At 36.9% G+C, this 24,941-nt stretch overlaps 1 protein-coding gene and 1 pseudogene across 1 annotated transcript in view; both read right to left on the bottom strand.

Moving 5' to 3' along the window:
* The window catches only part of ARHGAP20 (Rho GTPase activating protein 20), a 124,426-nt gene that overhangs the window by 25,912 nt on the left and 73,573 nt on the right, over positions 1 to 24,941 (bottom strand). The window contains exons 5-9 of the mRNA XM_028516621.2: positions 12,259 to 12,300; positions 11,282 to 11,366; positions 8,395 to 8,472; positions 6,032 to 6,098; positions 1,762 to 1,950 (exon numbers count right to left, since the gene is read on the bottom strand). Of these exons, the coding sequence (XP_028372422.1) occupies positions 1,762 to 1,950; positions 6,032 to 6,098; positions 8,395 to 8,472; positions 11,282 to 11,366; positions 12,259 to 12,300 (461 nt within the window). The remainder of the gene's footprint in view (positions 1 to 1,761; positions 1,951 to 6,031; positions 6,099 to 8,394; positions 8,473 to 11,281; positions 11,367 to 12,258; positions 12,301 to 24,941) is intronic.
* Positions 18,281 to 20,398, bottom strand: LOC114500895 (annotated as a pseudogene).

Here is a 24,941-nt window from a genome sequence, read left to right as displayed (position 1 = left end):
TTAAGCAAGCTCACAATCTAATGAGACATGTAAAGAAATCATCACAATGTAATGTTTTATGTGTTACATGAGACATGTAAAAAACTGTTCTACACACACAGAGAAGGGAGCAACTACCTGTTTGAAGGAACAAAGATCTCCTGGAAGTGATATTTGAGTTGGGTCTTGAGATAAGATCTTTAATGTTTATATCCTGAATCCTCAATTAACACTAGAGCTGTTTCACTGGGGACCAGCCACCTGAAGGCTGAGTTGCAGTGATTTAAGTTGCAGGGGTAGCCTTCTGAGAGACCCATTGCTACTCTGTTTTCACTATGATATTACAGTAGACAGTAGATTTTCCTCACACTGAGGGAGAAATTTGAAAAACAGATTGTGGATGCCTATGTTCACCTATAGTTACTTTAGATAATGGGATATTTTCCTTAATCTAACTAGAGAAAGCCTCCCTTAGAAATGGAGATTTGAAGCTGTATCTTTATTCTAGTTGTGGCTCTTCAGATTCTTGATCCCTGGTTACTGGTAAAATTAATTAAAATAAAATTGACAAGAGACCCAGAGAAACAGTTTGAAAAACATGGGTATAAAAGTGAAGAGTAAAATATTATTCTCCTCAGCTTAGTTAGAAAGGAAATGATTCCTCTGTATCTTTAATCAGCAGTAACAAAAGACAGACCTATTAATAAATTCATTCATTAAGAAATATTTGAGTTCTTATTTATGTATGTCAGGCACTGTTTCAGGTGCTGAGAATACAGCAGTGAACAACGCAGACCAAAATCTGTCCCTTCATGGATTTTAGTGGACAAAAAACTAGAACATTTCTATATTACCCCTTCAAAATGGTCCAGCGGTGTGAGTAAAAAACCTTAGATTTCAAGAACTCAGTTTACCATTATGGGAGAGAATATGATTAGTTCAAGTGTAAGGTAAGTTTTAGAGGTGATGTTAGCAAGATAAGTCAAAAATTCAATAAAAGATGAAGTTGGATGTTCACATGTGGGGAGGTGTATATAAAATAGTTGCCACCATTCACTGGGTCCCTCAGATGGTAAAAAAGGCAGCTATAGAAATTCAGCATTGATTTTCTGCTATTTCACTCACACTTGTTGGTATTCTTTTTCTTCTGTTTCTTATATAATCTTATTTTCAGACTGAGGGCTTAAAGCTCAAACCTGAGTTAGGGTTAATGATGATCCTCTTATGCTAAATATCACTTTATCATTCTTTATTATGGATGGGTTAGCAATGGATGTGATGGTGAATTCAGATTAGACTAGTAGACAAAGGAGAGATTTCTGTGGAAATCATGTTAGTCTCACATATTTATCAATACCAGGATCCACGTAGGGCATCACAGCCTCCTGAGAGCCATCACTGAAGGGCTACTTTTTATAATATGCCTCTTTAGGGGGAACACACAGTGCAATGTATTATAGTACAAAGAAGGCATTGAGGCACCTGCAGTGTTGCCTGGTGCCTCTGACTCTGCAGTGGGCATAAGGTTAAAGGGGAAAGAATAGTGAAGAAAGAAGGAATAGCCTGTACTGTTTATTATAAGTTAGTCACATCTACTGCTGATTTACAAAACTATCTTCTAAAATTTTTATTTCAAAATACTTTACAAATTCAAATGAAAAAATAATTTCATCTGGGTGGAAGTCTGAGTCTTTGCCTCTGTACAAATTTTGTTTTTAAAACTGAATAAAGACTTTTTCTTAAAAAAAAAAAAGGCTCTATGAAGAAAGAGAAGTAACTCACCACTCAGTTGTCGGGCTGCAGCCAGGTGGCTGGGCTTCAGGGTGAACTGGCATTGCATCTCCCGTGGCAGCTGCTCCATGAGGAAGGGCTCCTGGAGGTTAGAAGGGCTGGTGGAGTCCTTTGATTCCTGTGTCAGGAGTGCAGTGTCTCGAAGATGGCTCATTTTAATTCCATAGGGATATTCATGTCCTACACAAAGAAAGATCTAAATGTAGACTTGAGGCTGAATGGTACTGTGAGCAAGTGTGCTACATACTGGAATGTACTGCAGTTTGCTCCTGGGACTTTTGGTATAAAGAATACTTTTGTTGACTGAATGTTTGCCATGTATACTCTTACAGTTGGAGACCACTGCATAATGCAGGTGGCCCTACTAGAGTAGTTTGAAGGGGGCAGGGGAGAGGGAGAAAAGCCATCTTTTAAGAATATCTTATTTGGAATGCACAAATGGGTGCACAGTGGTGATATTTCCTGTGTTTCACATCTAAGAATATTTAAAGGTATTCTAGTTTTTTTAAAGCACATTTTATTGATTATACTATTACACTTGTCCCAATTTTTTCTCCCTTTTTTCCCCCTCCTCCCTGCACAGCCCCCATCACCCTCTAGCATTCCCCCTCCCCTGCATAGTTCATGTCTATGGGTTGTACATATAAGATCTTTGGCTTCTACATTTCCTATACTATTCTTAATCTCTCTCTGTCTATTTTGTGCCTGTCTATTATGCTTCTTATTCCCTGTACCTTTCCCCCCATTTTCCTCCTTCCCCTCCTACCTGATAACCCTCCATGTGATCTCCATTTCTGTGATTCTGTTCCTGTTCTAGTTGTTTGCTTAGTTTGTTTTTGTCTTTTTAGATTCAGGCATTGATAGTTGTGAGTGTGTTGTCATTTTACTGTTCATAGTTTTTGATCTTCTATTTCTTAGATAAATCCTTTTAACATTTCATATAATAAGGGTTTGGCAATGGGGAACTCCTTTAACTTGACCTTATCTGAGAAGCACTTTATCTGCCTTTTCATTCTAAATGATAATTTTGTTGGATACAGTAATCTTGGATGCAGGTCTTTGTCTTTCATGACTTTGAATACTTCTTTCCAGCCCCTTTGTGCCTGTAAGATTTCTTTTGATAAATCAGCCGATAGCCTTATAAGCACTCCTTTGTAGGTAACTCTCTTCTTTCCTTTTGCTGCTTTCTGTCCTTATCTTTAATCTTGAGTAACTTAATTATGATACGTCTTGTTGTGCTCCTCATTGGGTATAATTTCTCTGGGCTTCCTGGACTTCCTGGAAGTCTATTTCCTTTGCCAGACTGGGGAAGTTTTCCTCTATTTTTCACATAAGTTTTCATTATCTTGCTCTTCCTCTTCTCCTTCCGGCACTCCTATGATTTGGATGTTGGGATGCTTAAAGTTGTCCCAGAGGTTTCTAAGCCTCTCCACATTTTTTTTTTTTGCATTCTTGTTTCCTCATTCTGTTCTAGTTGGATGCTTATTTCTTCCTCTTGGTCCAAATCTTTGATTTGAGTCCCAGTTTCCTTCCTTTCATTGTTGGTCCCCTGTATGTTTTGCTTTATTTCACTTTGTGTAGCCTTCATTTCTTCCTTCATTTTGTGACTGAGATCAATCAATTCTCTGAGCATCCTCATTACCAGTGTTTTGAACTCTGCATTAGATAGGTTGTCTCTCTCTTTGTTGCTAATTTCTTTTTCTAGAGCTTTGACCTGTTCTTTCATTTGGGCCTATTTCTTTGTCTTGGTGTACCTGTTACATGTAAGAGGCAGAGCCTTAGGTATTCTCCAGGGGCAACCTTCTTTGCTGCCATTGGGGTGCTGTCTGTGAGGGAGGGGTCAGAGAGGGAACAATGCTGCTTGCTCAGCTCTTGTCCCACTTTCCATCACTTCCTTCACTTCCCACAAGCAGTTTGTGCCCTTTCTTCAGGTTTTGATTCGCAGGTGGGTGGGTTTGTGTATGTTTTAGGATCCTGTGGGTCTCTCCAAATAACTCTCCTGTGAGGCTAGGAGTTTTTCCTGCAGCCACAATCACCACAAATTTTAGAAAGTCTGGAGTTTTGAGCCTTTAGTTTCCCATACTGAAACCCTGGATTTCGAGGTCCCCCACTGTTCCCTCAAGCTTGTCTGTGTGTGAATGTGGGATTGCCCATCCCATCCCCTTGCTGCTTGTCCTCTCCTTCCAGCTGCCCATCTCTGCCCTTCCTACTATCTAGATGAATGTTTAACTCCTTGGTGGTTGAACTTCCATGCAAATGTTTTTCTGGCAGTTCTGGTTGTTCTTTGTTTTTAAATTATTAGTTATCCTTGTTTTGGTTGTACAAGGAAGTAAAACATTTCTGCCTACACCTCCATCTTGGCTGGAACTCCAGTATTCTAGTTTTTCCATTAATGTTAACTATATCTGTAAATCTTTAGCAAATCCTTGACTTCTCTCAGCCTCAAATCCATGACTTAAAATATTTGCCTTACAAGTAAATGTCAGTGGTTAATATAACTTAAAATAATAAGGGAAAAGTACTATATATTTCAAACATTGCTAATTACTGTTATTCAACACAAGACATCTGTGTGAAAAAGACATTTCATTATTTTTTATTGGCTATATAATTGGTGTTACTCAAGAGCATCAGGACTGGTGGGTTTGATTTATGCTTCCCCCACTGCTGCCCTCTGGGATAGGTATTCATAGGCAGCAAGAAGACAGATTGCAGGGTGTCAGGAACAGAAACAAGATGCAATAAGAAGTCTCTAAACTAGAAAAACTAAACCCTGGACATCTGACTGAAATATGAATTTTTGCTCTTTAGTACTTGGAGTGCTCCTTTATTCTTGATTTATCACTGAATGTAACTCAGTGAACTCTTTCTTTTTCTTTTTATCTGGTATAGGCATACAACATCAATGTTCTGTTAATATGATGCCATCCAGGGATTAAGGCAAAAAAGGCGGGGGCACTACTATGACAGTGATAAAACAAACTCAGTTTATCAAAATAGCAAGCAGCTAATTCACAACTGAAGTCTGTAAGGCACAATAAAATTGGCAATTAAGAACTGTTGTTAAATAAATGATCATGGTGTTTTAGTGACAGTGATAAAGCATAAAGCTGTTTTAAGTCTGAAAGCTACCATCTAGATAGGATTAATTAAATGAATATATTTTATTCAAATTTATTTTAAGTATATACTTGATTTTTAAGCACAACTTTGTTACTCACTTACTTGTACAAAAATGATACAATTTTAAAAAGAAGCAAGAACTGCAGTGAGTTTTGTCCTCAGCTGTGTGCACGATGAACTTGGTTTAAGTCTGAGAATAATCTAAAACAAAACTTTTGTAAAAATGTTGGGTTTAATAGAAAAGTTTGGTTTTAGATTATTCAGATAACTTGAATCATTTTGAATTACACAATATTGCCCTCACAGGTAAATGAAAGGACTAGATGAAATAATGCAAATGATATATTTTGAACAATGTCTGGCAGAAAGTAAGCATTTAAAAATTAACAAAAATTGTCTATCATCATCATCATCATTGTAATCATCTCAAGATCTGCTACAGACACTAACCCTTATTTTAACTGCTCAGTTTTTTTAACCATACTGAATGATCTTAACTGATCAAAAAATATTTTTTAGCTAAATGATTTAAATAAGGGGAGATCAACCTATTCACCAATAATTCCTCAAAACAAATGCTGAGAAATTTGGCTAGAGAAATGGCAATGTAAAAAGTATTAGCTAGTTGGAGAAGATTCTTTGGAATCTAAATAGGTTAGTCTCATTTCTTTATGATTCTAGTAAAGTTCTGTAGGATTAAGAGGTGTGACTGGATTCTAGATGGTCTTCCATAGAGGCAACTTAATAGGTAGAAAAGGGAGCAGGAAATCAAAAAGCCTAATATAACAAATAAAAATATAGGAGAAAAGGAATACCAAATACATACTACTTTCCTGTAGAAAAAAATTTAACATGGTTTGGCAAGTGCTCTCTCTCCCTCTCTGTAAAGTGTAAGAGAAGAGAGGAAAATTTATGTTTTTCTTCTCAACTATATCATCAGCTATTTGAGTGAAGACATATTATTTGTCTAGAACACAGAAAATGCTTGATAGATATTTATTGAATGAATAAATGAATTTTATATGAGATTTAATATTTAATAGTATCAAGCTCAGGATCATATGATCAGTTCCCTGAGACATTTAGAATTATAATTAAAACACAATCAAACCGATTTTAGATCTTCCCAGAAACTTACCAATAAGTGGATATGGTGCCTCTTCTTTGCCAGAATTGACCCATAACTGGTAATCTCTCTCAGAGCCCTTAAAAATAAAAGAATTAACAATTATTTTTTAATGTTTACTAATTGAATGAAGACATATTTTTGGCATTTTTATGTTTTGCCAAAAAAGGGGAATAATATAAATACCTTCAGTCTCATGGAAGTGGTTATAGTTTTTAAAGATGACAGTGCTGATTCCTATAACCCTTCTCCTCTCTCCAATTCCCAACAGAGTACTCAGGATCCTGCCCTTTTTTCCTAGTGATGGCTAGGAATCGAAGTACTGCAATGGAATCAGAACTTTACTACTCCATGGGTAGCCCATGGAATGTGCAATCACAAAGGAAGAGAAACTTCCTGGTTTTCTAAAAAACTAACATCTTCTTTAAAGTCCTGACTTCTGGTATGTCTCCAGACTTCTCAAAGAATACTGGACTTAATCTCCAGCATGCCCCTGTAAAAAAAACCTTGTTATCCAGGACCACTAACACTATTGTGTCTGTGATGAAAAACTAAAAATCTCTAAGGCTAACTATTAGCTCAGATGCTTCTGAGCAGAACAACTAAGAGGCTTTGAGGATGTAGGTAGCTGGCACAATCTACACTGGCTTTATTTTAGGCAAGTTCAGTCCTAGGGACAGAAAGGACAAGAATTTTGTCTGGAGAATAGGCCCAGTGATGGAACACAACAGAATTGTTTACTAGCAGAATTACTAGCAATATTCAAAATTCTACTTCAAAGAAATGACACTAAATTATACAAACTTTACTGTATCTTCTAGGAGAGAAAAAAAGCAAAAAATATTTTAAATGAAGCCAAAAGATTGGCAATATTAATATTCTTGATTTTATCATCTGATTAAAAATCATGGCCCTGACCTTATAGAGAAAGGTAGTGGCTATGAAAAATATCATCCCCCACCCCTCCCCCAGTCTATTCATCATTTCCTTCCTCATTCCCTAATCCAGAAACTGTATTGCAAATAGGAAGAGCAATCCAATAAAAATCCTTTCTTGTTCTGGTAGTGTCTGAAAACATTGTAATAATCTCTTAGAACAGTAAAAATCATTATACTGAGTGGAAACATTTTTGGTCTAAGTAGATGGATCACTTTATCCAAAGGAAAAGCATAAATAAGAAAATGAGTCATCTTAACTAATCTCCCTTCCTTCCCCTTAAAAACTACTCACTCCCTTCCTAGATGTAATTATATAAGCTTAGAAATCAATGCAGAGGTGCCTTTACTTAATGCATATAAACCTAATATATCTTCAATATATTAAATGTAATGAACAGAAATAAGATTTTTTATCCTAAGTTTTGGCTGATCTGAGTTTTTAAACACTTCCTATGGTACTGGGTAAAAGCAAATCTAAATACAATTAATAAGACTCTGGCACATGTTGACTGTATGTCATACATCACCTCGTAGTAATACTATGTTTTCGTAGAGAATCTCACTCAAGAAATGGTGTTGGTCAAGTGCTTCCTTCAGTTTTCTCCCTTTGGAAAGTCACTCCTTTTAACACAAGTACTGACTGTTTGGTGTTATATACTGGTAGCGAGGAGACAAGAACTTTCCAATTTTCTTTCCCTTGTTTCATGCTCCAATATCCCAATCTTTTCTATTAATAACATTTCAAAAACTTGTCCCATAAAACAGAAAGAAACTAAAACCAAAATAGGGGGAAATCTAATCGGTATACTAAAGCTCTTTAAATCCATGACCTAATTCACAGCTTGTTTTTAATTTACTAATTCATTAGAGGTGCCAGCCATCCTATCCTTTGGACCTGCAGCCAGTGAATACAGTTTCTAGCCATATGTTCTTCATGTAAAAATTCTACTATAGAGAAAATCCTTCAGAATTCTTTATCCTAAGACTCATTAAATCTTGGGATAATAAAAATAATTAGGTAAGGGAGAAGAACCAGGAGTGAATATGGGGAAAGAATAGTATAGAGACAAGTGGGAAAGGAGAAGTAGAAATTTTCTTATTAAAAATCTTATACCAAGAAACTCCTCACCTGTATATGTATATTGCATATGCAATAAATACATTTTATTTTATTAGCACTCTAGAGTCTAACTTTAAGCTTTTCAGTTTTCATAGAATTTAAAATGGGAATAAAATGGGTGCTACTTCCATTTTAATATTTGTCCCCAATATTAAGCTAATATTCAGATCTTACTGTCTTTATTTTCTACATTTTTGGGGGCAAATATGACTTTTGAATCTCTAATAATCAGCTGCCTTATGATGGAAGAGATAACAATTACATGGACCAAAAGTACCAAAGTTTGTTAGTTAAGAATATCTAGCAGGGTCACTTACAGTTATCCCTAGCATTGGTAGAGACATGCTGATAACTTCATTCGCTGTATCTGAATTCGTTATTGTTATAGTTTTAGACTGTAGAAAAAAAATAAGAAATACAGCTATAAATAAAGGATTTTAAAGTAGGTAAACAAATAATTATTGTCAAGTGATTATCTAAAGGAAAATCTTGATTTCACATGTTGACAGAGTAAAGTATATGACTTAATTAGAACACAAACCCTTGATTATAACTTACTTGCATTCCATTATATATTTTGCCATTTAATAAAATATCTACTGGTATTTCTCTTAAAGAATATTTCTTTTAGATACATGGGTCACAAATCTAAGACTGTAAGCAAAAAAGAAACAGTAAATATATTTCAGAGAAAATACACGGACCACCCTAGCAACCAAAAATAATCAGTGAGGTGAGCCCTCTGCATCATTTTCATAATTGTGATCCTATAATGCCACATGTAATAAAAGAGGAAGACAGCTGGATCACTTTCTATTTCTTCCTGAGTACTGGTTTCACAGGATGGGTCTTTATTTCTTTGCATGTCAGTTTAGGTAGAATCAGAATAGGAACTGGTTATTAAAGACATTTAAAGTTTAGAAGTTTTAAAAAACACTATTTATTGAGCACTTTCTATACATGTCAGGCACTATGGGTGGCTATGGAGATTTTCATTGTTGAAATCTGTGGAGGCCTTAAAACCAGTAAGTCTAGCAAAGAGGACTGAAAACTTTAGAAAGTTCAATTCTGTTACCAACTTGGCCTTTGAATAGGGTTATCTATAATAGTTCTCTGCTAAACTACATTGAAAAAATACTACTTAAAAATAGAAAGTTTGAAACAAAAATGACTAACAAGATTCTGAGATAGCTCTAGCGATCAATTTCCAAGATAGTACTATGCTATCAAAAAAGAAATATTTACTGTGCACATGTATTTTACATAGTATAATTATCAGATAAATATGGAATTAAGGCTGTGTCCCTAATAGGGCTTAGATAGCACAATAGAGGTAACATAAATAAAAACAAATTGATATGAATCCAAAAATGATATAAAAATAAAGCTAAGTGAAATCCATTGATTTCATCCCTCCATTATAGTATTTTTCCCTCTTTGAACCACCTGACATAACAAATTGCCTCTAAAGGTTTTGTTTATTGATTTCAAATTATGCTCCATGTAGCTCCAAGATTTATACAAAAGTGTTTCAGAACCCAACAGGGAGGGCTTAGAACACTCAACCCAGTGTTTGTCTTTTATCAGAGTGGCAATGATGTTTTATATATCAGGCTTTAACCTGAAATATAATTTCAATGAAAGGCTTCTAATTATTTTTTTAAAAATGTTTCTAAATCTATTTAAAGAAATTCTCTCATGAAGTGAGGAATCTATCCTGTAACACTTAATAATCACTCCCAAAACACTTGGTTTCTAAGACAATTTTTCTTAATATTAGGCACATATGTTCCAAATGCTAATTATAGGATATTTTTTCATGCATGCCTCTCTGGTAGACAAAAAACAAATGAATTTCATCAGATAGTGCTCTTTGGCTAGTAAACAAATAAAACAAACAGGCAATACTGAAAATGTGGCTAATTTTTTCCATATTAGTAGAATTCACTGACAGGTTATGTAACTAAAGGACAAGGATAAAGAATGCATCCCATACATGAACTCTTATTTGGTGGGAATCACTCTTTCTGGAAGCAGGGCTCCTTTGAAAGGAGACTATTGCCATGAAGCAACCTCAGACAGCAAAGGAGTGTGTGTCATATTATCATTAACTTAACCAGCACAGTAGTGATATAAACCCAGCATCCAACCATATCACGTATCTTCTCTTCCAAAAGGAGACTGGAACACCAGTCCTTTCTCAAGCACACAATTTCCATACACTGCAAGTGTTAAAAAAAAAAGTTCATGGGATTTCCTATGAAGATACTGAATATAACCAACTGCCACAACAACTGAATTAAAGCCAGCAGAAAAAGTTGTTTTTTTTTTTCTACTTTGCTACAGGGGACCTCTGAAGTCTTTATACCATAAAAATCTGAATATTTCCCTCAAAGCAGTAACATCTGGCACTCATGTCAGAACTTTTGCTTAACTTCTGCTTTTGGCCCAAACACAATTGTTTGTATTATATATTTTCTCTTACACAAAATCTAGAGCTGCTGTGAAGTATGACAATTCAAAGTAAAAATGAAAATATCCACAAGTTTCCATTTTGTTCATCATTGATAATGTCTTGACACTTGTACTATATTTTAGTCATCAAATTACACATAATAACTAGAATTAAGTAGACTTAATTTTTATTTGACCAGTATGCTAAAAACTGTGTGGTAGAAACATGCTGATCCCTTAAAATGTCATCTCTCACAGCTCATCTATTTGTTAACCTGAGTAACTCAATCCCCTTAAAAACTCAAAGAATGAAGAACTTTGCAAAACCACTCTCTACTAAAAAAGTGGTAAGTTGGAAAAATTGCTTAATATTAATAGGAAATATCTCCTTGTGGAAATGGCTTTAGTATAAACCTCTACAGCTGCTATTGAAAGGATCCAGAGAAATATTAATGCCAGAAGGAAGAAAGAGACATCTGACAAGCAATATTCCTTCCAAGTGTAAATGTTAAATACCATGGCTAATATGAATTTCTCTTGCTTAATTTTGTCTAGGGTGTACTTTTCATATATACAAAGACATATACATACCCAGGAAAATGTGTTTTACCACAGTGGTATTTCTAAATGCCTACCTTGCAAAGCACATACACAGTCTGTCTGCCTTCCTGTTTTTTGTTTTTTTAAATCCATGGTGTTTTGCCTTATTCAGGGACTTAGAATTTAATTTTGTGGCTTAGAAACACTTACATAGGCACAATTCCCAATGTCCTTGGCGAAGATTTTGAGGGGAATGCTCTTCGGATAGTCCTTCTCTTTCTCTAGATTGATGTATCTAATCAAATGCAACAACAACCCAAAACAACACTGAGTCAGATGGATTTTGCTAAATGGCTTATTTTTATATCAATCTATTTTGTTAATATTTTCAATATACTTATATGCTATTTTAAAAAAGACAGATGGAAAGACTCAGCAAAGTCAGATTACATTATGGGTTGGAAGAGAAAAAATTCTCAGGACATTAGGCGTGGACACAAAAAAGAATGGGAGATCCATTTCAAGTGGGAGGTTTGAGAAGCAGTCAGATTAAGGCACCTCTGAGTGATGTTTTATCCTCAAAGCTTCCCTACCCTCGCAGGATAGGCCCAGGACCTTACTTATGTCCAGAAACATGTAATACTTTACTAGATCAAACCAAAAATAATGGCCTTTCACTTTCCAGCTGTTCTGTGGGATGCAAATCTTGGTTACCCCATTGCTTGGGAAGGGAGAGAGGAAAGAATGGAGGGAACCAGGGGAATAACAGATGAACCTAAACTGACCACTTTAGTTTGTATGTTCAAAGGTAAGAATAATGATTGATTTTTTAAGGGGCTCAGCAGAAAACTCTCCATATATGAAAACTTAATACATGTTTTGAGGAAACTATTAGCTCCAAATGGTAGGCTGGAGACAGGAAAAGATATAGAAGACATTACTGACTAATTTTTGTCTAAAATAATCTGACCAGATCTCCATGTTCTCCTTAGAAAGTAAGAAATGCATGTAATGAGAAAACATTATAGTATTTAGTAGCTAGTGTATAGTCTAAATAACAGCTTATTTTGAGGACAAATTAACAATTTTTATGAAGTAGAAGGGGAATAGTTTGGAGTATCTGCAGAAATGAATTAAATCATTTAACTACAGGTTAAAGATTGAAAGTACGTATACTGAAAAAATACCTCTGAAGGAGAGAGAACCATTTGTCCTTTTGTTCTGGGGAACTGCAAATAAAATGGGAGAGAAAAATTAAACCACATAAAATACTTATGCTAACATATTTAAGTCAATGAAATACCAACAGTCTGTTGTTATTGATGTAGCTGCACACAACTGCAACCTTGGCATAACTGTGTTCTGGAGAACCCTGAACTGAAACTCTCTATTAGGAAAAACTACACAGTCAAGTACAGTTTTACTAAAACCTCAAAGAGACACCCATTTTCTTATTTTATTACTCTTCTACAAGTGGTACTCTTAGAATGAAAAGAGTACTTGATTTGAAATCCAAACACCTGATTTCAAGGATATATGCAAACTATACAATGATGGACAAATTTCTTAATCACATCTGTAAAACTGGGCTGGTTATCTTAGAGTCTTTTTGTAGCTGTAAGTGCAATACAAATAGAAAGTATGCTTAATTTGAGATTAAGAGATAAAAGAGAAATATGACATACCAATGGCCAAGAAACCATTTTCTTTTGTCAGGAAAATAAACCTTTATTGCTTCATACATATAGCAGAATGATAATTTAGTAAATTAGCACGTCAAAAATTATTCTTTTTTCTTTAAATAATTTTTAAAATTTTTCAGTTACAGTTGATATATAATATATTATACTAGTTCCAGGTATAAAGCCCAGTAATTAGACATTTATATAATTTACAAAGTAATCACCCCAATAAATCTAGTACCCATCTGATACCATACATAGGCATTACGGTATTATTGAGTATATTCCCTATGCTATAGTTTACATCCCCATGACTATTCTATAACTGCCAATTAGTACTTCTTAATCCCTTCACCTTTTTCACCCAGTCCCCCAACTCCCCTCTCCTCTGGCAACTGTCAAAATGTATCTATGAGTATGTTTCTGTTCTGCATGTTCATTTATTTTGTTTTTTTTTTGATTCACATATAAATGATATATGTCTTTCTCTGTTTGACTTGTTTCACTCAGACAACACCCTCTAGGTTCATCTATGTTGTTCAAGATGGCAAGATTCATTTTTTATGGCTGAATCATATTCCATCGTGTATATATACCACATCTTTATGTGTTCATCTACCGATGGACACTTAGGCTGCTTTCATGTGTTGGTTATAGTAAATAATATTGCAATAACCATATGGATATATGTCTTTCAAAAAAGATATTTATTTATTTTTAAATATATTTTGTTGATTATGCTATTCGAATTGTCCCATTTTCTCCCCTTTACTCTCTTCTGCCCTGCACCCACATTCTCCTCCCTTACTTAGTTCATGTCCATGGCTCATATATATAAGTTTTTTAGCTCCTCCATTTCCTATACTGTTCTTAACATCCCCTTGTCTATTTTGTGCCTACCATTTATGCTACTTATTCCCTGTACTCCCCCCGCCACCTTCTTCCCCTCCCACTCTTGGCTGACAACCCTCCATGTGATCTCCATTTCTGTGATTCTGTTCTTTTCTAGTTGTTTGCTAGAAAGTTTTTGTTTTTGTTTTTTTTAGGTTCAGTTGTTGATAGCTGTGAGTTTGTTGTCACTTTACTGTTTATATTTTTGATCATCTTCTTTTTCTTAGATAAGTCCCTCTAACATTTCATATAATACGGGTTTAGTGATGATGAACTCCTTTAACTTGACCTTATCTGGAAAGCACTTTTTCTGCCCTTCCATTCTAGATGAAAGCTTTGCTGGATAGAGTAATCTTGGACGGAGGTTCTTGCCTTTTACAACTTCAAATACTTTTTTCCAGCTCCTTCTTGCCTTCAAGATTTCTTTTGAGAAATCAGCTAATAGTCTTATGGGAACTTCTTTGTAGGCAACTGTCTCCTTTTCTCTTGCTGCTTTTAAGATTCTCTCCTTATCTTTAATCTTGGGTAATGTAATGATGATGTGCCTTGGTGTGTGCTTCCTTGGGTCCAACTTCTTTGGGGCTCTCTGAGCTTCCTGAACTTCCTGGAAGTCTATTTTTTTGCCAGATTGGGGAAGTTCTCCTTCCTTATTTTTGCAAGTAAGTTTTCAATTTCTTGCTCTTCCTCTTCTCCTTCTGGCCCCCCTGTGATTTGGATGTTGGAATGTTTAAAGTTGTCCTGGGGATTCCTAAGCCTCTCCTCATTTCTTTGAATTCTTGTTTCTTCATTCTGCTCTGGTTGAATGTTTATTTCTTCTTCTTGGTCCAAAGTGTTGATTTGAGTTCTGGTTTCCTTTCCATCACTGTTGGCTCCCTGTACATTTTCCTATATTTCATTTTGCATCCATCCTTCACTTTTTCCTCTTTTGTGACTATACTCAACCATTTCTGTAAGCATCCTGATTACCAGCGTTTTGAACTCTGCATCTGATAGGTTGGCTATATGTTCATTGCTCAGTTGTATTTTTCTGGAGCTTTGATCTGTTCTTTCATTTGGACCATGTTTTTTTTCACCTGTCATGTACTAAGGGGCAGAGCTTTAGGTATTTGCAGGGGGTGGGGTGCTCAACCCAGGTCTCTGTGTTGTGGCATTGTTATGTGGGGAAGGGGTCAGAGAGGGAACAGTCCTGCTTGCTTGGCTCTCAGCTGGCTTTCAGTCACTTCCTCTGCCACTCACAAGCAAACTGGGTCCTTCTGGTGCTGATTCCCAGGTAGGTGGGTTTGTGTACATTCTAGGACCCTGTGGGTATCTCCAATGAGATGCCTCTCCTGTGAGGCTGGGAGTTTCTCCCACTGCTGCAGTCCCCACAGGTTTTTTCAGTCAGAGGATTTGAGGCTTTATTTCCCTGCACCAGAACCCTGGGTCTTGCAGTATATCTCCCTTCCTAGTTGTTCCTCCTGGTTTATCCTCATGCAAATGTGGGACCACCCAGTCCACCAGCTGCAGCCTTGCTGCAAGTCTTCTCCACCTCAGATACCTGTTTTCACCCCTCCAATTGATCTGGATGAATGTTTCTTCTTTAACTTCTTGGTTGTCACACTGCCATACAGTTTGATTTTTCTAGTGGTTCTGGTTGGTTTTTGTTTTAAATTTGTTGTTGTCCTTTTGGTTGTGCAAGAAGGCACAGTATATCTACCTATGCCTCCATCCTGGATATATATTTCTTTTTGATTTAGTGTTTTATGTTTCTTCAGTTAAATACCCCAAAATGGAATGCCCCCAAAAGAAGGAGCACCAGCACCTTCTTTTCTATTGTTATAGCCTTTGTTTTGGTATATATTTTGTCTTACTACCCTGGCCTTTTTTCCCCTTTTCATTTTCATGAAGTATCTTTCCCCAGTCCTTTATTTTCAATCTGTGTGTATCTTTTGATACAAGATGAGTCTCTTAAAGACAGAATATGTAATAAGGGTCTTGTCTGTTATCTATTCAGTTGCACTATGTCTTTTGATTGGAGTATTAAATCCACTTGCATTTAAAATAATTGCTGACAGATATATATTTATCACCATTTTATTATTCATATTTTTTAGTTCTTCCTCCCCCTTCTTTTTCTCCTTCTTGATTCTTTAACATTTCTTGTAATACTGATTTGGTGGTGATGAACTCTTTTAGCTTTTTTTTGTGTAAGAATCTCTTTATATGTCTTTTGATTTTAAATGATACCTTTTATGGAGTCTTGGTTTTAGGTATTTGCTTTTCATCACTTTGAATACTTGCCAATCCCTTCTGCCCTACAAAGTTTTTGTTGAGAAATCAGGTGACAGTCTTACAGGAGCTCCCTTGTAGGTAACTAACTGCTTTCCTCTTGCTGCTCTTAAGATTCTCTCTTGTCTTTAACCTTTTGCATTTTAATTATGATGTGTCTTGATGTAGTCCTTCAGGTTCATCTGGTTTGGGACTCTCTGTGCTTCCTAGACTTCTATGTCTATTTTCTTCACCAACGTAGGAAAGTTTTCCATTTTTTCAAATAGGCTTTCAATTCCTTGCTCTCTTTTTTCTACTTCTGGCACCCCCATGATGTGAATATTGATACACTTGAAATTGTCTCAGAGGCTCCTTACACCATCCTCACTTTTTGGGATTCTTTTTTCTTTATGTTGTTCTTATTGTTTTCTTTTTCTTTATCTTCCAAATTGCTGATCTGATTCTCTGCTTCATCTACTCTAGTGCTGATTTCCTGTAATATGTTCTTCATTTCAGTTATGGTATTTTTCATTTCTGACTGGCTTTTTAAATGTTTTTTATTTCCATTTTTATGTTTCCTGTCTCTTTGTTTTCACTGAGTTCATCTCCACCCCCCACCCCACACAAGTTCATTAAGCATCCTTATAGCCAGTGTGTTGAACTCTGCATCTACATCTGAACTCTGCTTGTCTACATTTTCTTTAGTCCTTTTGGAGTTTTGTTCAGTTCTTTTATTTGTGAAATGTTTCTTTGTCTCTCATTTTGGCTGCCTCCCTGTGTTTATTTCTACAATATGTATTAGGTAGATTTGCTATGTCTCCCAGTCTTGGTAGAGTGGCCTTATGTAGTAGGTGTTCTGAAGGCCCAGTAGCCCAACCTCCCCAGTCACCTGATCAGGGCTTCTAGAGGCACATCCTCTCCCTGGCACTGTGTGCGCTCTGTGCACCTTCTTATTGTAGTTGAGATTTGTTATTGGCACATAAGTGGAATTTATCCCCAGGCTGATCGACTACAAAAACTGGCTATGACCACAGAGGAGAATCTACTGTGCAGGTGCTGACCCCACAAAGCAGGATTCAGCTCAGTGATGTTCTGGTTCCTGACAAGTCCCTCCTTGAGTGTGTCACTTGTGGAGGTGGATGGATGGTGATGCTCTGATATAGTTTAAAGTTGTCCACTGGGTGCACTGCTCTGGTGGTGCAGATCAAAGTCAGCTGCTGCGTGTACCCTGCCAGAGGCTACCTGGCATGAGCTACAGAGTGATCTTCAGATGGCTGCTACTAGTGCTGGGCTTAGAGGCATTCTAACAAAAGTCAGTCATTCTCAAATAAGATCTAAGAAACAGAGTGTATTTCTTTGGATTAGTGGCTTTAGGAGAACTTTTCCAACTGTTCCAAGTTGGCCATCATTCCTTGAGGTTCTAGATTGTGTACTGAAGGGAGGCCCCAGGAGAGGCCAAGCTAGAAACTGAGACCAACTTCTGCTAGTGCTGGGACTGGGGTGACTTAGCAGGGTGTTTGGGGCACAATGAGGCTAGATGTTGCTTGTCTGGGTTTTATGAACCTTTTGACAGAATTTAGGAAAGTCTGCAGCATAAGCAACGACAGGCTGCTTGTATAGAAAAGCCACTGGAAATTGGGTGGGGTGGAATCTGAGGGATTCATCAGGGCACGGGAACAATATTTGTCAGGAGGATGGAGTCTCAGATATGGCATCTGCCTGTTGGCTGTGTGTGAGGGGAGGGCTCAGAAAGAAACAATGGCTTCTGCCAGCCCTTCTGTCTGGGAGAAAGTTGTCCCTCCAGCCCTTGCCCTGACGACAGTTAACTAAGTTCCTCCCTGTATATTCCTGGTGTCTTTCGAGCAGTTTCCCTAGTGCTAGAGCTCAGAGTGAGTGAGTCCAAGTTAAGTCCATGTGTGGGCTTTTTCAGAGGAATGCCTTGGTCTCCAGAAGTCCCCCCATCTCATTCAGCCACAATTCCCACTGGTTTTCAAAGCCAGAAGTTATAGTGACTTTCATTCCTGGCATGGGAACCCTGGGCTGGGTGTGGGACTGGGACCACCTCATTCCCACGAGTTGACCCCCACAGCTGATACATCCTTCTGGTCACACATGGGTATAGACCAGTGTTCCTTGTTTGCACTTCCTACCAGTCTCCAGTGACTTCTTCTTTATATCCTTAGTTGTAGGACTAAGGTTCAGCTATGTTTCAGGTTGTTCTGAACGATGGTTGTTCTTTAATTTAATTGTAATTCCAATGTGGTTATGGGAGAATGTGAGTACTGCATTTATCTACTCTGCCATCTTGACTGGAAGCTAGAAAACTACTACTTCTACTTCTTCTTACCAAAAAACATTTCAATTGAATATTTTAACATGTTAGATATCTTTATAATATGTGTATACACACTCGCACACTCAGAATAATCTGTCTGGGAGAAAAAGACTATGTATGCCTAAAGGGAAAATAAAATTTTTTAAAAAATTCTGTAGATATTCATTATTGTAGGCAATTATGTCCACATCACTTACAAAGCTATTGCCACATCTGTCCAAGGAAACAGTTTGAGAGGAGAAAAAATAAATCTTGTGAAAGATTAAATAATGGCATAGCAAAAATTCAATGTAATTCAGAAAACTGACATAACAAGGACTTTTGCTGCAAATTTTGTCACTGCAAAATATGGGAAGAGGTTTGTTAATGAACAGAATATAGGAGAAGGTGGTGTGAAGTAGGCTTTTGTAGTCAAATTTCCTCACAGTGTTGTTCAGGGTGGTCAAGAAAATGTTTAGTCATTCTCTGGAACCAGTTGCCAGACTTTCCAGTTGCAATGATCTCACCCTCATCTCTTAAGGTAAATTGATGCATCTGAGGGAAGTCTTTAAAGGTCTCAAGGCAGGTGTTTCCTGCTGTTCTTAAGTGAGTAAGGTGTACTTGTTCCTGTCTCACAAAATAGGGTTGAGTCTTACTTTTTTCTCCTGATTTTTTGTCTGCCAAGCAAATTAAGGCTGTTATTCCAACTTCTTCACTACAGGTATGAATATGAAGTACCACATTATAACCTGAGCAGATGATGGATCTGTACTCTATAATCACTATGTAGGCATCAAATATGTGTCCAGAATGACAAAGATTATTAGGATCACAAGTATAAAACCTGGAAGAATTTCCTCTTCTTCAGTCCTTTCAGTCTGATTTTGAGATTTTCACTTGGGGCTACAGAATCAGTTTCTATACCATCAGAAAGGATTTAAGAACTTCTATGTTGTGCTTATTGGGCATCATCATAAGCTGCTGGCTTTCACAAATAGGTCCCAAATCCAGCTTTCCCAGGACCACAGTGTCCATATCCTTGTATTTATCCACAATTGGCAGACTGATTGGTCATCTGATCCACTGAAGTTTGGCAAATTATCCAGATAAGGAATAAATGGTAATCCAATGTACCAAGGAAATAAATATGACTGATCTTTAAGATTTGCTCCAGTCAGTCCTGAGCAGGGCATAAAGTAAATGTCCTTTTTGGTATTGAAGTCAACTTTTATAAAAAATGGCACTAGTTTCTCCTTACATTCTTCAAATTTTTCAATGCTCCACTTTACACTATTGGATCATCCATCTTATTACTAAGCACGCAATTGTTTCACACCTTCTGTCTTTGCCAATTCTGCATGTTCTCTTGCCTTTCCTCCCCTCCCTCCCTCCCTTCCTAGATATACTTATTTATTTAATTTATTTATAAAGAGGATAGGAGGGGAAAAGAGAGGGTGAGAAACATTTTCTCATATGCACCTCCATGGGAGACCAAACCCACAACCCAGGCACGTGTCCTAACCAGAATCAAACCAGCCACTTTTTGCTTTGTGGAATGATGCACGGCCAACTGAACAACACTGGTCAGGGCTGTTCTCCTTTATCAAATCATTTGAAATTCTTTTCTAGCAGAGATTACCAGTACAGCCTAATCAGCTTGAGAAGTACTGTAAACCGTATCTGGGACAAAACTCTTGTGGCCAGAGGCATCTAAAAATTGTGAAATGCTTCTTTTCTGTTTCATAAATAGGCATGGACCCACTTCTGCTGTTTGACCCTTGTCTCATTCTTCCTGATTTGTGTCTAAGGCCCAAGTACCAAGTTCCTCTTTTTTTTCTTTAGCTTCACTTTCATATTTTTCAAGTGTCCTTCTGTCAACTATTCCAGTCAAATACATTATTTGTCCTCCAATGACTGACTTGCCAGCATCAATGTGCCCAATGAATAATACATTTAAATGTTCTTTTTTTAGGAGCACCTGGTGGTGCAAACACAGATTGAGGTTTTGGTATTTTCCCTTCTGCTTCCATAATTTCTTGGGCATTTCCTTCTGAGAGCCTTCCATCTCCCAGAGAACCACCCCCTACTCTGCTACACTTGTTTCTTCTTTGTGTTCCCATGATTCTTTGGGGACATTTCTGTTTTTCCATTTTCTACAACAGGTTCTGAAAGTTCCATGCTCTACAGGTGGAATTGCACCTTCACACAACTTCTTCCTCTTCAGAAGGTTCTACAGGTGCCCAAGGGCCTCCCGCATTGCTGCCAGCTCAGCTCTAGCACCAGGGGTATTGCTGAAGGCACCAGCCAGGGGTGGCTGTGGCTGGTTCTGGCCCACCAGAATGGCATGACCTTGCAGCATGGTTTTCAGCACCAAGGGTTTGGCATTGACATTGAGTCACCATGGGCACAGCTGGTGCTGGTGTTTATACAGGGCCCGGATGGTGGGGAGGCACAAGAGTCCTGCTTCAGGGTTTCCACATCTGCCTCATCCTAGTAGTTGGGCACTGAGCCACTGCTGCCACTGGTGCCATTACCAAGATTCATGATGGGAAGTGTGGTGAAAAGAGGACAGAAAATGCAGGCGGGGGCTACTGATGAGAAAGAACTGGCTGCACAGACCTGAGGTAACCTGTTGAGTCAGCTCTAGTCCCAACTCTGTGCTCTCTAGATGGGGGCCGGGCCACCGAACCCTCCTCTTGTGTGCCTGTGTAGAAAACTTATTCTTAATTACTATAATCTTCTGAGTAGCATCAGTTCATTTACAACTAAATTGGTATTGATTATTCTTTTTTTCTGGTCACTGCTGTATTTAATTCCTCAAGTCAGAAACAATTTAAAGCTTCTTTTCATATGGTCTTGTTATTCGCTAGCTTTTACAATCTTCTAAATTCCTCAAAGAAGTGAAAAACATTAGTTATTTTCATTACAGAAAAGTACCCAACAAATATTTGTAATTTGTTTCTAACTTTCTTGCTTAGCAGTTTTGTTCATGGCCATCTCCCAGGACTGGTCATGAGGTAGTATATTACACCTCTGCCAATGACCATGCAAGTTTCATCTTTCACAATTCCTTACAACCTTTCCTAAAGAGCAGATTTTCAAAGTTTGTTTATGTCTAATCTTTGGTTTATTAAGCAAAAATCTATGCTGAAAAATAGGTGATTTTTTGTTAGGTTTGTTAACTTTTCTCAAAGCAGTTAAAGAGAATTGCCCCTCTAAAACAGTATTTTTTAAACTTTTAACCCTTTACTGATACATATGATAATACATACAGAACACTCTAGAATGCTGAAGTATACAACTTGGAGAATTTTTGCACACTAAATACACCCATGTGATTAGCACCCAGATTATGAAACAGAAAAACACCTTGGAAGGTCTGTTGTTCTCCTTTTCAGGCACTAGTTCCCACTATTCAGAAAGTTTTGTTGTTTGGGTACTTCATATAAACATAACCATGCAGTATGTACTATTCTGTGTCTCACTTCTCTCATTCAACATTGTTTGTGAGACTCATATCACTGCATGTGGTTTTAGATCATTCATTTTCATTCCTATAGTGTTCCACTGTTTGAACGTATAGAATATATTACTTAAAACTTATTAAGCATGATTATGAAGTATGTCAGGTTAATCTATTAAGATTTGATTTATATAGACTTCTTGTATTTTTTCTCTTTTTCCTGCTCTACACAAGCATACATGACTTCTCTTCCCTACTAATTCTTAATCTCAGGCATCTTTTACCGAACTCCAAACAGAAAAACAAGGCTACCTATGTTAGAGTTTTATAAACACCTCAGCTCATTTGATAAGAGCCAAGAGGGGAGAAAGCAGTCTATCTTAGAGAAAGAAAAAGGGCAAGGCAGATTGGAAAGATTCCCTCAAATATGGGAGGGGAAAGAGTCTGACTCTTGACAGTGAGCTGGGAACCATATGTTACTCAGTCAAGGTGCCTAAAGAAACAGAAAGAACCCAGAACAAATGGTTCTAAAGAGTGACTAGGGAGGCTTCTTCCTAGGCACCAGGGTTTGCATATTAACAAAGATACTTTCACCCCATATGTGGCAAGGAGTGAGCATCTCTAGATATAAAAGAACAAGTCTGAGCATAGAAAAAAATAATGACTACAATCAACTTAAGGTCAGAAAGCTCTCCATCTGTTTTGGGGACATCAGAGAAATCTCCTGTATTCTGCTTCTACCCTAAGAAAACAGGAATTCCAGTAAAGAAGAAAATTTTATTTTTTAATAGCCTGGCAAAATAGGGCTCAAGGTGGGTTCTAATTTGATCTATAAATGAACAGCCTTTTCTTGCATATCTGTTTATAGACTAAGACTCATACTAGGTACTTAAGTTAAAATATTCTTCTGATTCCTCTTCCAGATTTAAATACTTCCTGTGTCTTTTTGAACAATGTCCCCATTTTACTATACAACAGGTCTTTGAATAAATGTTTTGTTCAAAAATTATCTTATCATGGCACTGATGAGAAAAACACCTGATTCTTGGCTGGGGCTACTGTATGTGGATTTTGTGTTATCTCCAATATCTGCATGGGTTTCCTTTGGGTACTCCAGTTTCCTCCCACTTTCCAAAGACATGCATATTGGGTTAACTGGTGTGTCTAAATTGTCCCAGAATGAGTCAGTGTGTAAGTGTGTGTAAGGATGCACTGTGATGGAATGTAGTTTTGTCCAGAACTGGGTCCTGCCTTGCATCTTGAGCTGCAAGGATAGGCTCCAGCCACTTGTGGCCCTCAACTAGAATACATGGGTTGGAAAAATAATTTTTATTTGTGTCCATAATCTTTCTTAATCTTTCTGCATAGCTTGGATTTACTCCAATATTTAATAGAAGTCATTTGGGTCTTTGTTTGGAAGTGTGGTGATATTTTTTTTAACAGAAATATGCTGTAGGAACTTAACTCTTGTTTATACCTATTAGCCTATGGTAAAATTAGTTTTGTTATACATCGCTTCACTTAAAGTTAGTTTCCAAGGATCTATCAATGATGTTAAATGAGGATTTACCATATAGTTATCTGTAAAATCAGGGTGCAGTGCCTGTTCTTCTAGAAAATATAGATCTTATGTATGTGAATCAAAGCAAGCAGTGAAAGAGAGATGAAATTCCCTTGGCATTTTTTGAGATGTGATGAACTACCCCATTTCCCAAGGTAAAGCATGGAAAATTTACTTTTATTGTTTGCTCTTCTCCCAACTTGACTTGATTTTGAATGCCTCACAGATTCTAGCAGTTGTTTGTCTGTCTTATATTTCAAAGCTATGAGTGTTTTATTTCTTTATAGATAGTATAGTCACTGCTTCTTGAGCTACTGATGGCATTTCAAACTGATCATGACCTTGACTTTCTTGATATTTGTTGAGATCTATATACCATTTTTAACGTTCTTCATCCTTTCCTAAAGATCTGAGCTTTCCTCTGGTATTTTACTTCAGGCTGAAAAACTTCCATTAGCATTTTTTTTGATAGTATAGTTCTGCTGGCAATAAATTCTTAAGAGTTAAAAAGAGATCTTTGTTTCACCTTCATTTTTGAGGGATATTTTTTGTGGATATAGTATTCTAGGTTTAAAATTTTTTCTTTCAACACTTTAATGCCGTTCCACTGTCTTTTCAAACCATCATAGTTTCTGATGAAAAACCCACAGTGATACAAATTGCAATTTCTCTGTATGTAATGTGTTGTTGCTCTCTGGCATTTTCAAGTTTTTCTCTTATCTTTGGTTTACAGCAGTTTGTTGATAACATTACAAAGTGAAATTTTCTTCATACTTCTGTTTGATGTTCACTGAGCTTACAGAATCTGTACATTTTTGTCTTTCACCAAATCTCCAAGGTTTTCAAACCATTATTTCTTTAAATACTTATTATGTCTCATTACCTTTCTCTTCTTTTTCTGGAATTCCAATTACATGTATATTATATCTTTTGGTATTATCCAATAAGTTTCTGATGCATTTTTCATTAAAAACCCTTCCCCCTCATCCTTCAGATTGAACAATTAGTATTGATTCATATTTAAGTTTGTTCTCTCCTCTTTCATTTCCATTCTGCAACTAATGCCACACAGTTAATTTTTAAAATTTAAGATGTTGATGTTTTCAGTTCTAGGATTTTCATTTGTCTCTTTTTTATATTTCTCTGCTGAGACTGCCTTCATTTCAATTGACTTTCCCTTTTACCTACTGTGGGTAATTACAAGAGTTACTTTAAAGTTCTTTTTGGGTTAATTCCAACATATGGATCACCTCGGGACTACCTTTTAAATTATCTTTTCCCTTTTTTGTTTCTTTGTATATTAAGAAATTTTAGATTGCATCCTGGGACATCATGATGTTTTGTTCTGGAGAGTCTGAGTTCTGTTGTATTTGCCAAAGTGTTGATGTTTCTAACAGACAAGCAACTTGATCTGATTCAAGCTGCAAACTCTATCCCACCTGTGGTTGGCAGCACCTCCTCAGCTCAATTCTTTTTTTAAACTACTTTATTGTTGTTCAATTACAGTTGTCTGCATTTTTTCTCCAGCACTCCCCCACCCAGCCCAGCCAAACCCACCCCCTTCCATGCTTCCACCCTCCCCCTTGGGTTTGTCCATGTGTTCTTTATAGTAGTTCCTAAAAACCCTTCTTCCTACTGTCCCCTTCCCCCTCCCCTCTGGCTATTGTTAGATTGTTATTAATTTCAATGTTTCTGGTTATATTTTGTTTGCT

Source organism: Phyllostomus discolor, chromosome 6, assembly GCF_004126475.2.
Source record: "Phyllostomus discolor isolate MPI-MPIP mPhyDis1 chromosome 6, mPhyDis1.pri.v3, whole genome shotgun sequence".
Classification (NCBI taxonomy): Eukaryota; Metazoa; Chordata; class Mammalia; order Chiroptera; family Phyllostomidae; genus Phyllostomus; species Phyllostomus discolor.
Note: the sequence above shows the minus strand (reverse complement) of the source record. Positions and strands in the feature narration are given on the sequence as shown.